This window comes from Platichthys flesus, chromosome 16 (genome assembly GCF_949316205.1).
Source record: "Platichthys flesus chromosome 16, fPlaFle2.1, whole genome shotgun sequence".
Classification (NCBI taxonomy): Eukaryota; Metazoa; Chordata; class Actinopteri; order Pleuronectiformes; family Pleuronectidae; genus Platichthys; species Platichthys flesus.
This window is the reverse complement of record NC_084960.1, coordinates 6,058,264-6,072,047: the sequence shown is the minus strand read 5'-3', so window position 1 is coordinate 6,072,047 and position 13,784 is coordinate 6,058,264. Positions and strand designations below refer to the sequence as shown.

The 13,784-nt window shown below is 44.1% G+C and overlaps 1 protein-coding gene across 1 annotated transcript in view; it reads right to left on the bottom strand.

Moving 5' to 3' along the window:
- cacna1ia (calcium voltage-gated channel subunit alpha1 Ia) overlaps positions 1-11,792 on the bottom strand; it is a 67,993-nt gene extending 56,201 nt beyond the window's left edge. The window contains exons 1-3 of the mRNA XM_062408551.1: positions 11,682-11,792; positions 5,702-5,835; positions 403-500 (exon numbers count right to left, since the gene is read on the bottom strand). Coding sequence (XP_062264535.1) covers positions 403-500; positions 5,702-5,835; positions 11,682-11,771 — 322 coding nt within the window. The 5' untranslated portion in view covers positions 11,772-11,792. The remainder of the gene's footprint in view (positions 1-402; positions 501-5,701; positions 5,836-11,681) is intronic.
- Positions 11,793-13,784: the final 1,992 nt, after the last annotated feature.

Below are 13,784 nucleotides of genomic sequence, written 5' to 3'. Positions count from 1 at the left end.
AGATGAGGCCGGCCTGAGCCTATGGCTTTGACAGGCTAATAGGTGCTCATGATGATTAAGAGCCGCCTGTTGGGGCAAGAGGACAGAGAAATCAATAGAAGTTAAAAAGTTTGGCCAAGAAGTGAGTTTTAGATGAAAAGAGCGGGGTCAGGGTCACGGACCGCTCAGTGACGCGGCATTAATGGACGGTCTCTAAATTGGATGAAGCTGTGACTCAGGGCCTTTATGGGCTGTGTGATGAAGCCTAAGATATATGTTTAATGATCGACACGGGGAACAGGTGGCACGAAGACAAGAGAGGTAAGACGTGTTCATGGACTGACACTCAATCGTGACATGCCATGATAGCATAAACTTACAAACAGGAATTGCACACACGCACAACATTTTACATGTTCTTACTTGGTACTCTGTTGATGGCTTTGAGCGGCCGAAGAACCCTCACCGTCCGAATGGCCGACAGGTTGATGTTTTGCAGGTCCAGCGAGTATTCCACCATCCTGGGGAAGCAGGCAGAGAGGGAATCTGGATGAGACTCATGATTCAACAACAGCTGCTGTTTTCTTATCTAGTCTGATCTGTCTCAGTCTTGTCTCAGTTATTCCCAATGTGCCAAATTTGACTCAAATTCACCTAGAGAGCATTCGACAGGTGGTCCTCGACAAATTGGAGTGAGAGGAGCTGAACGGCTAAAACAAATAAAGCAGTTATAGCATTGATTATGTACCAAAATTAAAATGAACAAATTCCAGGTGCAGATTGCCATAGGTAACCTTTCGAATGCACTCTGAGTCTTAAGATAGTTGATGAAGTCCAATGATCTGGGAATTCATGGTGAACAACAGCCAAAAGTAAACTGGTAACTGGTAATGGTGGGGTTTAAAAGCTACTTTCTCTGTGAAAGATTTCTCTCATGGAAATAGGCAGTGGTGAGACCAAAATGCAGTAAAATTCTTGAGGTAAATTTTAAGTCAAAACCCTTTACTCTGTAAATTTTATATTTTGGGGTTATGGGAAGTGTTCTGCACAATGTTCAAAAGGGTGTGTGTGTGTGTGGGGGGGGGGTAGAGTGACAAAGCATCAAAAGGGGAGAAAAGCATGAAAGGGAGGTGAGGAAGAGATAGAGATAGAATGGAAAAGAGGAATTCATTCTATTCTAAGTGTTGCCTGCAGGATGTTGTAGCTTAGTCAGAGCCTGGCATCTGTTAGCAACTCATTTCCACAGCGTGGCTAAGCTGTTTGTGCCCCTAAACCCGAATCACTTTCACAGGAGAATGCCCACGTTCTGCCATTTGTGAGTGTGAAAGCAGCGTGTGTCTGAACTTGCCGCACTCACACCCCAGTCGTCCCAGAGAGAGCTCACATGCATTTTATATACTGTATCTATGCAGTAAATGTATACTTGTGTTAAATAACAGTATTAATGGCATGGTGAAATGGTAAATGGTGTAATACTAATTGTGTACAGGGAGTTTGTTGAGGTCTGCGCCCGGGGCTAAAACAGTACGAGACAGCTTGACACCAGCAGCAGCGCCGCGACCACAACAACATGCTAATAACCAGCACCGCGAGCTAATAACGCCCAAAGCAAAGCCTCTGCCTCTGACTGAACAAGCCAAGCTTCCACAGGCTCGCACATAGACACACTTATGAACGATGTCATTAACAATAATGTGAAACTTTATTGATCCCACGGGGGGGGGGGGCTCTTTCCATTTGCCCTTCAACGCAGAAGAGCACCCCGGCTCACACTCGAGTGGGATCACTTGTCGTGACAAAGGTTTGACCTGCCGTACAGTTTAAGTGAAATATTCAAAGCCAGAGTAAATTAGTAGGCATGTGGGGGGGGATGCATCACATTTGATGAAATTCCTTTGCACTTATTCCGCTGTTCCTGGGCTCATGGGTCCGCCATTTGAAAGAGGGATGTATGGGCACACCACTTTTCTCCTCCCGGTGTTGTTGAAAGTGCAGAGGTGCCACATGGCAGCTTAATGAAAATGTCACAGTATAGAGAGGAGCATAACAGCTGTTTTGGGGACAGTCTTTCTCCGACTAGGCGCAGTGCTGTTATTATAACCTGCCTGTTCTAATGATGTGATGTGCTGCTGGGAGACTGAGCAGGAGGCTAAAATGCCGAAAGAGACTCTTGAAAGAAGGAAAATGTGCATGTTCTCCTCTTCAAGCCTGAAACATGCTTCTGCGTTTTCACGGGCCCGTAAGCGCAAGAGCCCTTCCGGGTCCCTTACGTGCTTATGTATCCCTCCTTACGTGCTGACGGGTGTCGACCCCCTTTTCTAAAATTTACGGCAAAGCTCCGCAAGCTCACTCAGCCCGCAAGGCTGTGATTGGTCTGCGCTACATCCCTTCTGGAGCTGCATTTCCGGTTTCATGCCCCATAATACCGGCAGAAATCACGGAAGATTTAGAAGAACGAATATGGACCAAATAGAAGAGCACTTGGCAGAAGATATCCGATAGTATGATCACTTGTATAACCTGTCACTGACTGGCGGATTTGTCCGCCAGAAAAAGGCTACGAGGAGCCGCAGTGGCTATGTAAATAAACAATCGACGAAGAAGAAAGAAGGCGTCTCTAAGGTCGTCTCGACAAAAAGCATTACTCCGCCTAGTGTTCTGGCGCGGAATTGCTTTGTAAGACGCGCAACGGTTGGGGAAGCATGAATGAAAACGAGTCTTGCGCCACAGCGGCGTGAAAAGACGCAGACGCAGTCGCAGAAGCATGTTTCAGGCTTAAGGCTCAACGTTGGAGATGGATCAAGCCTTCCGTCCGCACAGTTTACAGATATGGACAAAATTGACGAAATGGAGCGGTACTGTCGTGTATTCACTACAGTAAAGCGAATTGTTCAAGCGAGAAGACCATAGGGCATGAGGAAGAATTTTAAATGGCAGAACTTGTTAATGAGAGACTTTTTGCAAGTTGGTGGGAAACTACGTTCCTCTCCCAGGCAGTGACGGTCACATCACAGGAAACGGACATATCTCTTGTCATAGGCAAAGGCAGCAAAAACAAGCCTTTAGTGAGTGCGAGGGATAAACTACCGGAAAGACGACTGATAAAAGAAGCTTTGACAGTTGCGTGGATACTGCACAGGTATTGTTTCCGTGAGTAATCCAGTTGCATACAGACAGACAGAGCAGCGGGGGAAATGAAAGAGAGAACACAAGATCACAGATTTGCCTGCATGTGTGTGGGTCGAGTTCAGACATGTGAGTCTCCGCCAGTGTGTGTGCACGCAGTGTGTTTCTGCATGAGAGCTCTACACATCAATCAGGCTGCTGCGTTTGGGAGGGTAATTAGTGGATGGCCGCAAGCATCCCTTCATGATTGTTCTCCATTTTTCACATTCCCTTTTTGCTTGTGACGCACCTTCATCTCATTCATGCTTTCATGTTAGTGTGTGTGTGTGTGTGTGTTGTTAATATCATTATCAAATGTCGAGGTAAGGAAGAGGGAAATCTAGGATATGAAATTTAGATCTGAAATCACAGACGTGGATCTAGACATGTAAAATCTGAAAATTATGTGTCGATAAATACGTTTTTGTACATAATTTACATACAAAAAACCTTCTTCATTTTATAGTTGAAAAAGAAATTTAGTCATTCTTGTTCAGTCATGTTTAAATATGTATTTTCTATGCCAAGAAAGGCTAGACGGGCAAGTACACCAACTGTGATCAGCTTTTTGTTCCTCAGCATCTGGAGAGATGCTCCAGTTGTCTCCACCAGGTTATGTCAAGATACTTGATATGCAAGATATACACAAGAGGCCTTGCACAGTGGGAGTCTCGGGCATACATTAGAATACATATGAAAGGCAAGACTGACTTGCTGTAAAAAAAAAAGAGGTCATGCTTCATCCCCGGATCGACATACTCAGACAGATACACACTTTGCATTTTCAGTAATTGCTGCAGATACCGGACAGGATGGGAAAATATAAGCTTCAATGCAGTGGATCAGGCTTAAATGAAATATACAGCATGTACGATATAACAGACTTCAGTAGGCGGTTTGTATGTGTGTGTGTGTGTGTGTGTGTGTGTGTGTGTGTTTGGCGAGGTGATGGAGCAAACGCCCAACACACCCTTCAGAGTCTGTTCATCCTAGCACTTGAAGAAGAGAAGGAAAGAGAGCTAGAGGGCAGAGGAGGGGGAGAGAGCAAGGTGCTGCCCGTGGCTAACAGACATGGAGCTCATAGCAGACTGTCGGCTGTGATTTGGTCTGGCACTGGTCTCCGCAATTAGCCTCGACGCTAATCTAATGGAGGCTGCCAAGAGGAGAGAAGAAGACGGAGGCATTCGCACATAAAAACATGGACTCACACATGCACAGATTAAACACACGCGGAATGCGTAAATTGACGGATAATCTCTGTGTGTAGATCTGCGCCACATACACACACACCCCCCCCCCCCCCCCCCCCACACACACACACAAACGATGAGCATCCACTGGGTATAAACTGATTCCGCTCAAATGAAGATAAATGTCCCTCCACCTTCCATGGTAACTCTGTTGCTCCAGCTTTCTCTGTCTGCTATTATACCAGCAGCTCTCCCTGTTCATTTCTTTCTCTCTCTCTCTCTCTCAAACACACACACACACACACAAACACAAGGGCACTTGCTTGATCACCCATGTCTGAGCCTCTCATTTCACAGGCCTCGCAGCAGGTGTTTGAGCAGGTGTGTTTGCTTTTGTTGTGCATGTGCATTCATCAAGCGTGTGTGTATGTGCTTTCTGAATTGGCAGCATGTGAGACGGAGACTTAATAAGATCAAGTAAAATTTGCATGACTCAATATGTGACGATAGAAGTGGAGGGTCTGTTGGGGGGGTCAGGTGTTATTAGGGTCTCAGCAGTGGGTATCTCACACAAACTTACCAAGGGAGTCCCAGTTTCCATCTGTTGTCCCTTCCTTTCTTTTAAAAATGGTTTTCAATCACACCAAAGCACAGAATCCTCATTTGAACCCATAAAAATTACATTATATTTTGATCTTTTATATTTTCTACTCTGCACACTTTTGCAATTTATAATTTTAAAATATCGAAAGCATTCTAAAGTATCTTTTGATGGATTAACAAATTTAAAATAAGCAACTGCATGAACAGCAGCTGCCTGCATTAGTACCATATGGGGTCAGACATGCACTTTAATGGATGCAGACTGGAGGTGAATGACAGTGTGTCTTTTCTTTACTGTAGCTTAGTGTTCTATACACATGCACAGTTTTGATAAACAAACCCTGAGCTGTAAACAGGAAGTCACATGGACTGACAGGTTACTTATACATGAGCCATTTTTGACGGTATGTCATCCTGCATCATCAACCGTAACCAGACGCGAGGGGAAAAAAAGAAAATCCCGAAATGTCTTGTGTGAATAAAAAAGTCTCGCTGCATGCTTAACAACAATTGACAGCTCCATTAATCTTCTTAGAGCTTAGAAATCCAGTGCACAAAAAGATACAGTGTAAGCAGCAGTGGAGACTGGCTGGGAGTAACAGTGTCAGACTTCAACAAAGAAAGCAGGAAGACTACAAATCACGTGGTCACAGCTAAGCTCCATACGTGCTAAACCCCTTCCTATAACATAATCCAGACTTTAAGTCAAAGTGAACAAAGTCAGTCATGAACCTAAGTCATCTCAGAAGTGGAAGGTTCCCTACCCGGACATGACGATGAAGAAGTCCAGCCGGTTCCAGGTGTCTCCCAGGTAACAGCGACGGCCGAAGATCCCGAGCGCCACCATCTTCACCACCATCTCCAACGCGAAGAAGCTGTAGATGAAGGCATCGAAGGCCTGCACGGGACGAGAGAGAGAGAGAGAGGGAGACAGGGCTGGAATGAAGACGCATTGAACCAGACATCTGTTCTCTCTTGTGTGTGTGCGTGAAATTAGTCGGCTCAAGAATGGTTTCCAGCTTCTGACTGAACGAGGAGCACACGTCGTCTCTGGTGAGAACAAATTGTCTGGATTGAAAAAATTTAATCATTAGTTGTCATCAACAGGGTTGTAGAAAAATAAATGGAGAGACCGTAAAAAGAAACTAACAATTTGTCTGAGTTCTGATCACGTGTCAACTCTGAACGAGCCATGGTTTGCTTTATTTCACATTTCAAAGGTAGTTTTTACTCTGTGGCATATTCACACTCTACAGTAAGTGTCAAATTTGTTATTTTTCAACTGACCTTTTAAACAGCACACACTGATAGCACACTAACACAACAGGGCTTTATTGTGTTTGTGTGTGTTCCCTCATTAACAATGACTTTCCTACATGCATCTCAAAGTGCTTTACAACAATGAATTTACATAGAAGACATGAAAACATACAATTAACATAAAAACAGCTGTAGAAAATGATTGTAAACTAAGATGGAAATAAAGCCCAATAGGTAAAACGTGAGATTAAATTGTAGTCTGGTGAATAAGACCACTGAATTGAGGTTAATATGTCATACAAATGGAGTTAAAAGCTGTAAATAAAAACAAAATACAACAGAAAAAGGAAAAGAAATGCAGCGGTTCCTCTACCGGGAAAGTCAGAGCTGATTAAATGCTGAAACAAAGAGGAAAGTCTTGACTCAGAAGAGAAGTTAGAGGTGAACAGAAAAATAAGGAGAGTATCAGAGATCCAGGTCAAACCTTGGAGAAAGAAAAACACAGAAGAAGAGCGATGTTAATGTGACATATGATCTCTGCCATGTCCTGCTCGCATTGTTATGTCCAGATCACTAGTTAACCTCTGATGATATTTTTGGAACAAAGCTCCTTCCCAGTGTTTCGCCCTGGGCTGTTCGACTGTGTGCTGCTGCCCGCTGTAGCCTGTAACCCGGGCTGCTGCCTCTTGACACGGAAATGTACAAGGCCTGGGAATCTAAATTAAATCATTGTTGTAATTTGGCTTTGTGATGATGGCGAAGGTTTTTTTTTCCTCTGTTCCAAAACTGTCAACCTCAACAATAAATGAGTTTGAGTCTAAAGGAAACAACAAACAATGCAAGCAGGCGACTGTGTCAAAAATTGTCACTCGATGCTGTTTCACCCTAAAAACATTTTTTTCCCAAACTTATATGAGATAAATTTGACCTTTGACCTTTGTAATCCATTAAGTTATTTAGTAAGGTCCCAGTGACCAACAAACCCTAATCAGTGGATCAATGAGTTCAAGATAATCATTGTGCCACATCTGGATTGCCTGGATGTGTTAAGATGTTGCATTCACAAGGTAAAGCATGTGTGTTGTGAGGTCACAGCAACATTGACCTTTGACTGTTGACCACCAAAATCAATGCAGTTCATACTGGAGGCCAACTAAGCGTTTGTCCAGAAAGAAAATACCTCATGGCCTTCTTGAGGTTCTGTGTCCACAAGAGTGGGACAGATGGACGCACAACCCAAACACACAGTGCCTCTGGCCATCACCGTCCCGGAGGCATCAGAATAGAGGTTTTTATAGATCACAAGGACTCTCCAGCTGCAGCTCAGTAACTATGCCCTGAGAATAGAGTCACTCAACAAATCACACGCCAAAAAAACTATACGTGTGGTGCGATGGGAAAACAATTTTTCCACAAGCACTTTAAGGTTATTACCTTTCGTGGGTTTCAGGCAAAAGTTAGATGTCAAACTAGGGACTCGACAACAGCCCACAGCCGGCCAGAGAACACTGATCTGCAGAACATTGGGACAACCAGGGGTAATAAGCTTCAACCGGAGAAACGCACCGAGCACGACAAGTGGCGCTGGATGTGGCACACAGCATTCGTTATTTACAGGGATCAGATCTGGAGCTGTGTGATTTGCTCTTGTGCGACCACGGCTGTGTGTGTGTGTGTGTGTGTGTGTGTGTGTGAGCTGCTTTTAAGTGGGCTGGAGTCGGTGCTGTTTAACATGTGATCTATCCCTTCTCCATCGCCCACAAAAACACAAGCGTGAGTTCAACCCCAGGCGGCGTTCAGAGCTGGCAGCTTCCGATGGGGAAGATGAGAAGATCAGTCTCATGCTGGTTAAATGATGTTTTCATAAATAATGCAGCGTGCACGCTTCACATGTAATCCGACATCGGCTGCGCGAGTCAGATCCCTGCCGTGCTCCGCGCTGAGTGAAAGGGACTGAATTCATCGTTGTTATGTGCCAGCACTGCCGGCTTCCTCTTCACTCAGCCTATCAGGTTTCATCATCAACATGATTTGTAAAGAGGTGGAGGCTGTCTCCTGACGGGGCCGGCTTCATGATTTGAAATCGGAGCTGGACTGGAAACGACCTCATACGTCGTCACCGAGCGGCTTATTTGGCTCGATGAGGAGAGGAGGCGGTAAGTAGGTACCATCACGATGGTACTGGTATCAGTTTAAGATAATATATATGCGTCTCTTACTCCATATGTGGAGTCGCGACTGACGAGATCAATCAGTGCATCAAACCGAAGGCAGCGTGAGGACAAACGTGACGCCGACAAACGGGAGAAGGAATAACTGACAACTCTGCTCAGTGTGGGAGTGAGTTTTCTCAACATGTGAAGCTTTGACTTAAAGGCACATCCTCTAAAGGTACATCTTCAGGTATTATAACAACTTTGCATTTGCACGGAATGACAATGCAAAGTCAGTTCAGCCAAATTCCACAAACCCTAGATACTTCTGGTGATATACAATGTTTTGTTATATCAGTCTCTCTCAGCGTTGTCACACCTGAAAGTGCGGAACAAGGTCTGGACAAAGGTTGGATAAGTTTTGGTTTCACAGTGCAATGTAGGGAGCAAGTAATAATATATGATTTGCATATATATGTCTTCATAACCTACATCGGCTGCATCAACCTTGAGAACATTAATCAAGAGGTTTGTTTAGTTAAAGTCGTTGCCACCGTAATGTCATTATTGTATCACTGCCAGGATCATTAAACTCCTCTCTGCTCAAACATGACATCGCCTGAGGTGCTTCTTTTTCTTCTTCTCGTATTCAATGTTGTCTCTACTTCCTGCAATTGTTCTGAAAGTCATATTGTCTAAACTCCACAAAGAGACACACAGCAAACAAGCGGAACATTTGTTTAGTTGGCTGCGGAACGAGACGCCTCTTTTCGATCGGTCCACATCTTGATCCTCCGGTCTTGCCCCGCGGTCTGCGACGCCTTTCACCCCTGTTATAAACTGAAAAGTCTGAAGGTCTGGACCAAACAAGGGAGGAGTGAAAGTGCTGCAACACAACACCTGTGCTGAGATTCAGAAACAGTAGATTCAAAAACCAATTTCACACCTAATAATTCCTTCTATTATCGTCTTTAACAGGCACCATTTCCCGTCTCGACCTCCTTCTCAGTGCAGTTTATTATCTTGACTGACATGTATATATATTGATTGGCTGCATGAAAAATGATTATCAATCAAAGCCATGTCGTGTTTAAATCTGACTGTGTTTTTAGTTATTGACATTTATTTATTGGAGTGTAGTAGATTGCATCACCCGACAGCAACGCTCGCCTTTCCCTCTCTGAGGCTTTCAACCCTTGAGGTCCTGCAGGGGCTTTAAATCCCAGTTTAACACATACAGTATCTGAACTGGTCCTAAGGTAACGTGTCCATTGTTTGTGGCTATTACTGTGTCTCTTTCCTCCATGAAAGCGAGGTGGGGACACTGTATATTTCACAGAGGGCCGGGGAAGCATGTGAGGGCCACTCTAACTATCTGAGCCCTGTCAGCAGAATCCCTGCTGTTACCATTAGCAGCCACTGGAACAGGACCCCTCACACTACCTGGGGAGACAATGAGCTTGTTAGAGAGACAAAAGGTGGAGGAAGGGACAGAGTGCAAGTGTGCAGGATGGGGGAAGAGGATGGTTCTCCAAGGGAAGGTCGGATGAGGAAGAGAGACGGTGAAGCAGGAAGATGTGTGACAGGGTTTTAGAACAGCAAGGGATACTTTTTGAAATCTCTACAGTCGACAAAAGGAAAGAAAAACATCTGCACATTTTCACATCAAGCTGAAAATAATCCGAAAGTTAAGGATTTTGAAACATTTAAACAGGTTAAGTTGGTGTTGGGCATCCTAACCATGGAGGAGAACCAATCCTAACCTCTGCTTCACAGCTTTTTGAGAAGTAGGAGGATAAAACACATTAAAACGTTGCAGACCAGGGATTCACAGACTTTCCTCCATAGTCACCTGACCTTAACCCCCACTGAATATTTATGGGGACACTTAAAGGCCGTGAAAGCCGAGGATTGTCTGACAGGACGCTCTGTTGGACGCTGTCAGATCCTGCTGGGATAACACGGGTCATCACGTTTTCCACAAACCTGTGGAACTTGACAGCCTGAGCGGTAGGGACATTTCAAACACTAAGAAATCCATACACACATTTTCCAGACTTTCAACTTCTCTCAAATTGTCAAACGGAGCATTACTGTAGTTTCCTAGTTCATTCTAGCTGTGGACGTTTGCTGCATGTCAAACCACCTCTGTTTGCAGTTAACTTTAAAATAAGGCAAAATGTCACAAAAATGATTTTAGCATATTACGATTTTTAAATAATAGTATTACATTCTAAGCAAATGCAGAATAGAAGGACCTTTAGGACCTGGAGGTGAATGAGATATAGCGGCAGATCATACAAAGCAAACCGGTGCCGGGAGCTCAGATGCAGGTTCCTGCAGATTTTCACCGTCAACAGACATTAAAATTCGCCAAACAGAAATCATGTAAGGCAGAATTAGGTCACTCTTGTCACACCTGAAATTGAGTCTGCCAAATTTGCTCCAGTGAAAAGCAATTACAATCCCTGAGGTGCACAGCGAGTCCACAGCCAGTTGGCAAATTACCAAGTCAGCATTGAATAACCTGCATCAGCCCAACGCGGCTTACAATCAGAAACAAAAGGGAAACAATAGCAATGCGCCATAAACGTGAAATGTGAATCTATAGTCGAACATCAGGATTAATCGAGTCCAAAGGCCGTAACGAGCACATGAAACATGATCCTACAAACGTTTGTCTCTTTCTTCTCCCTAGAAAGCCTCGATGATTCGGAGAACAAGCACAGGGGCTGCTGGTTTACCTCATTTAGATCCTCAACGTTCTCAAGATCCCATCAGTCACCATCAGTATCTAGTCCTCCCGGGGGGGGGGGGGGGGGGGGGGCACATAGCCGCACCACGCCAAATAGACTCTCATTCATATCCTATCAGTCTCATTTATTGATTTACATGGCAATAAAATGTTTTCCATTTTTCAATTCAAGTCTCTCCTGATTGGACTTATCTCATCTGGGCTAAGACTGTGTTTTTGACAGAGCATTAAAACTAAGAATAAAAAGCTGTAGCTGAAGCTTGAGTGTGTCTGTACGTCCACAACCATATTTTCCACAAGACTATATTAAACAAACCAGAGTCCCTATTCCCCGTTCAGAGAGCAGGAGAAAATATGAACCTTCCAGGAGGGAAATATTTTCATCTGCAGTGTCTGCGTCACAGTGTGAGAATCAGTGACAAGAAGAGGGGGGAGTCTCTCTGAGCTTCTGTCAAAGAAGTGATTGTTTTATATCTCTTACTTTATGCGCTGACATGTTGCACACACACACACACACACACACACACACACACACACACACACACACACACACACACACACAGGGGTCTGCCTTACCTGCAGTATCTTGCAGCGGCCCGAGGTGCAGCCGATGTTCTCACAGGGCTGGTACATGCCCAGTGTCACACAGTTGAGCACGATCACCATGATGCTAATCCTCTCGAACCACGTAAGAACAGGGCTGGGGTTAAGGAGCATTGCAGCAGAAGAGAATTACACAGTAATACACATGCTATAGAGTAAAGGGGGGGGGGGGGTATGGTGTTAAATACACATTTATCGAGAAAAATTAGGACAGAAAATGACAGATGTGGTATGATAGAACGTTTTATCATCAGATTTACAGTGAAATAACTATGATGAGTATCTTTCCTCTCAATGACCTCGCAGTCATTTTATGGCAGGGTTCAGTCCTGTTGCTCAACCACCTGACTCCTGGGCTGGTCATGAATCAGTTATTCTTTCTCTCCTTCAGTTCTTTAAACCTTCACACTGCTGTCTTACAGTTGTGGGAATAGATGAATTAAGCTAAAGCGGACGTAAAGGTTTAACCAACACAGTAAAATGCCTTTATACTGACCGATCTTTGAGGACTTTATATCAACTCGACAGATAAGTGTGATTTAAGGCAGCTCATTTACTATGCTCTAAGCTCGGATGCATGTCTCTGCCCCATTTAGGCGTCTCCGTCAGAGTTCATGTCGGTCTTTAGCTTGTGCACCAGGGGTGAGTTGGTTTCCACTCCTACATAACCCGAGTGGGTGGCTGCTTGGCAGTGTTAACAGGATACAGCTGTGCACGTGTATCATTTCCCAGTACAGAGTGTGGAAACATGCGTATATGAACCATTGGCTCAATTCAAATAGGTAAATTGAAAAATACTATCTTAGATGTGTATTTTGACTTCTTGGATTTGGTCCTTGTCCCATCCGTGAACATGGAGGAGGAAGGATTCATGACCTATACTGCAGCTAACCACCAAGTGTCAATTGAGACGCTTTGGCTTCACTTTTAAGCAGCTGGCCTGTCGTCCATCTTTATAAACAGTCGATGAGTCACATTCAGCACCTTTACCTCTGCTCACCATTCAAAGTATGGAAAGGGACAGATTCATGTTTCAGTCGACACGTTCTGACTCGTTCACATCTGCATGTCACAGATCATGCGAGCTGTTCACACAGCTGCCACTTTGCCAGCGAGTAATTTATCAATGGGAATGAAATCGAGGAGTAATTCACCAGCCGACCCTGTGTTTTTGCTGCATGACAGAGTTTTCCAAGGCACAGGATAGAACTCTTTAATATTTATAGGATAAAGATGAAAGATACAACAATATGCATAAAATATTAACACAGAAAAACAAAGCAAATGCAATTAAAGCTCAAGCCATTGTTTTACAAGCACATTGAACAAGCTGTCGGGTTTACAACCAGCTTAACTGTTTTAGTATTTTTCCTTAGAAATAAAAGTGTAATTAAGGGTTTGTATCGTTTCTAAAGTCTGATAAAATGTAAAAGATGGATGTTATAATTGTATAATAGCCATAGACAGAGCTAAGTGGACTTTGAAGACAATCTACACACGCACACGCACACGCACACACACACACACACAAACACAAACACACACACACAACCACTAGTCTCCTAACCCTTGTGCTCTAAATTTAATCGCTGACCCAAACTTCACCTTTTTCCTCGAATCACGTTGCCTTTGTTTCTGATTGCGTGGTATTAAGTCTGAAATGTGTAACCATAGGTTGTCAATGACACACACACATACACACACCAACATATTCCCAATTTCCTCACATCCAGGGATTATGTGATTGCACACATCTTTATTATAATTGTTTTCAATATGTCTCACTCCTGCACACCCACACACACACACAGACACACACATGACTCTGCGTGTCTCTCCTTCCTGCTAGCTCGTAGCGCAGCTCTCTGGGGTAACTGAGTGAAATTGGGAGAAACGATATCACCACAATGTGTCTGTCTCTTCTCCCTTGTTTCCTCATCTAAACACAACCCCTACTTTTGAAGTGACGCCCTCACACCATTTAAGTCACAGATTTGTTTTTTTCTCCTCTTTTCCTTTCTGCCCATCTTCGTCCTCAATATCATTTCAATTTCCCATGTGTCACTTCTCCTCTCT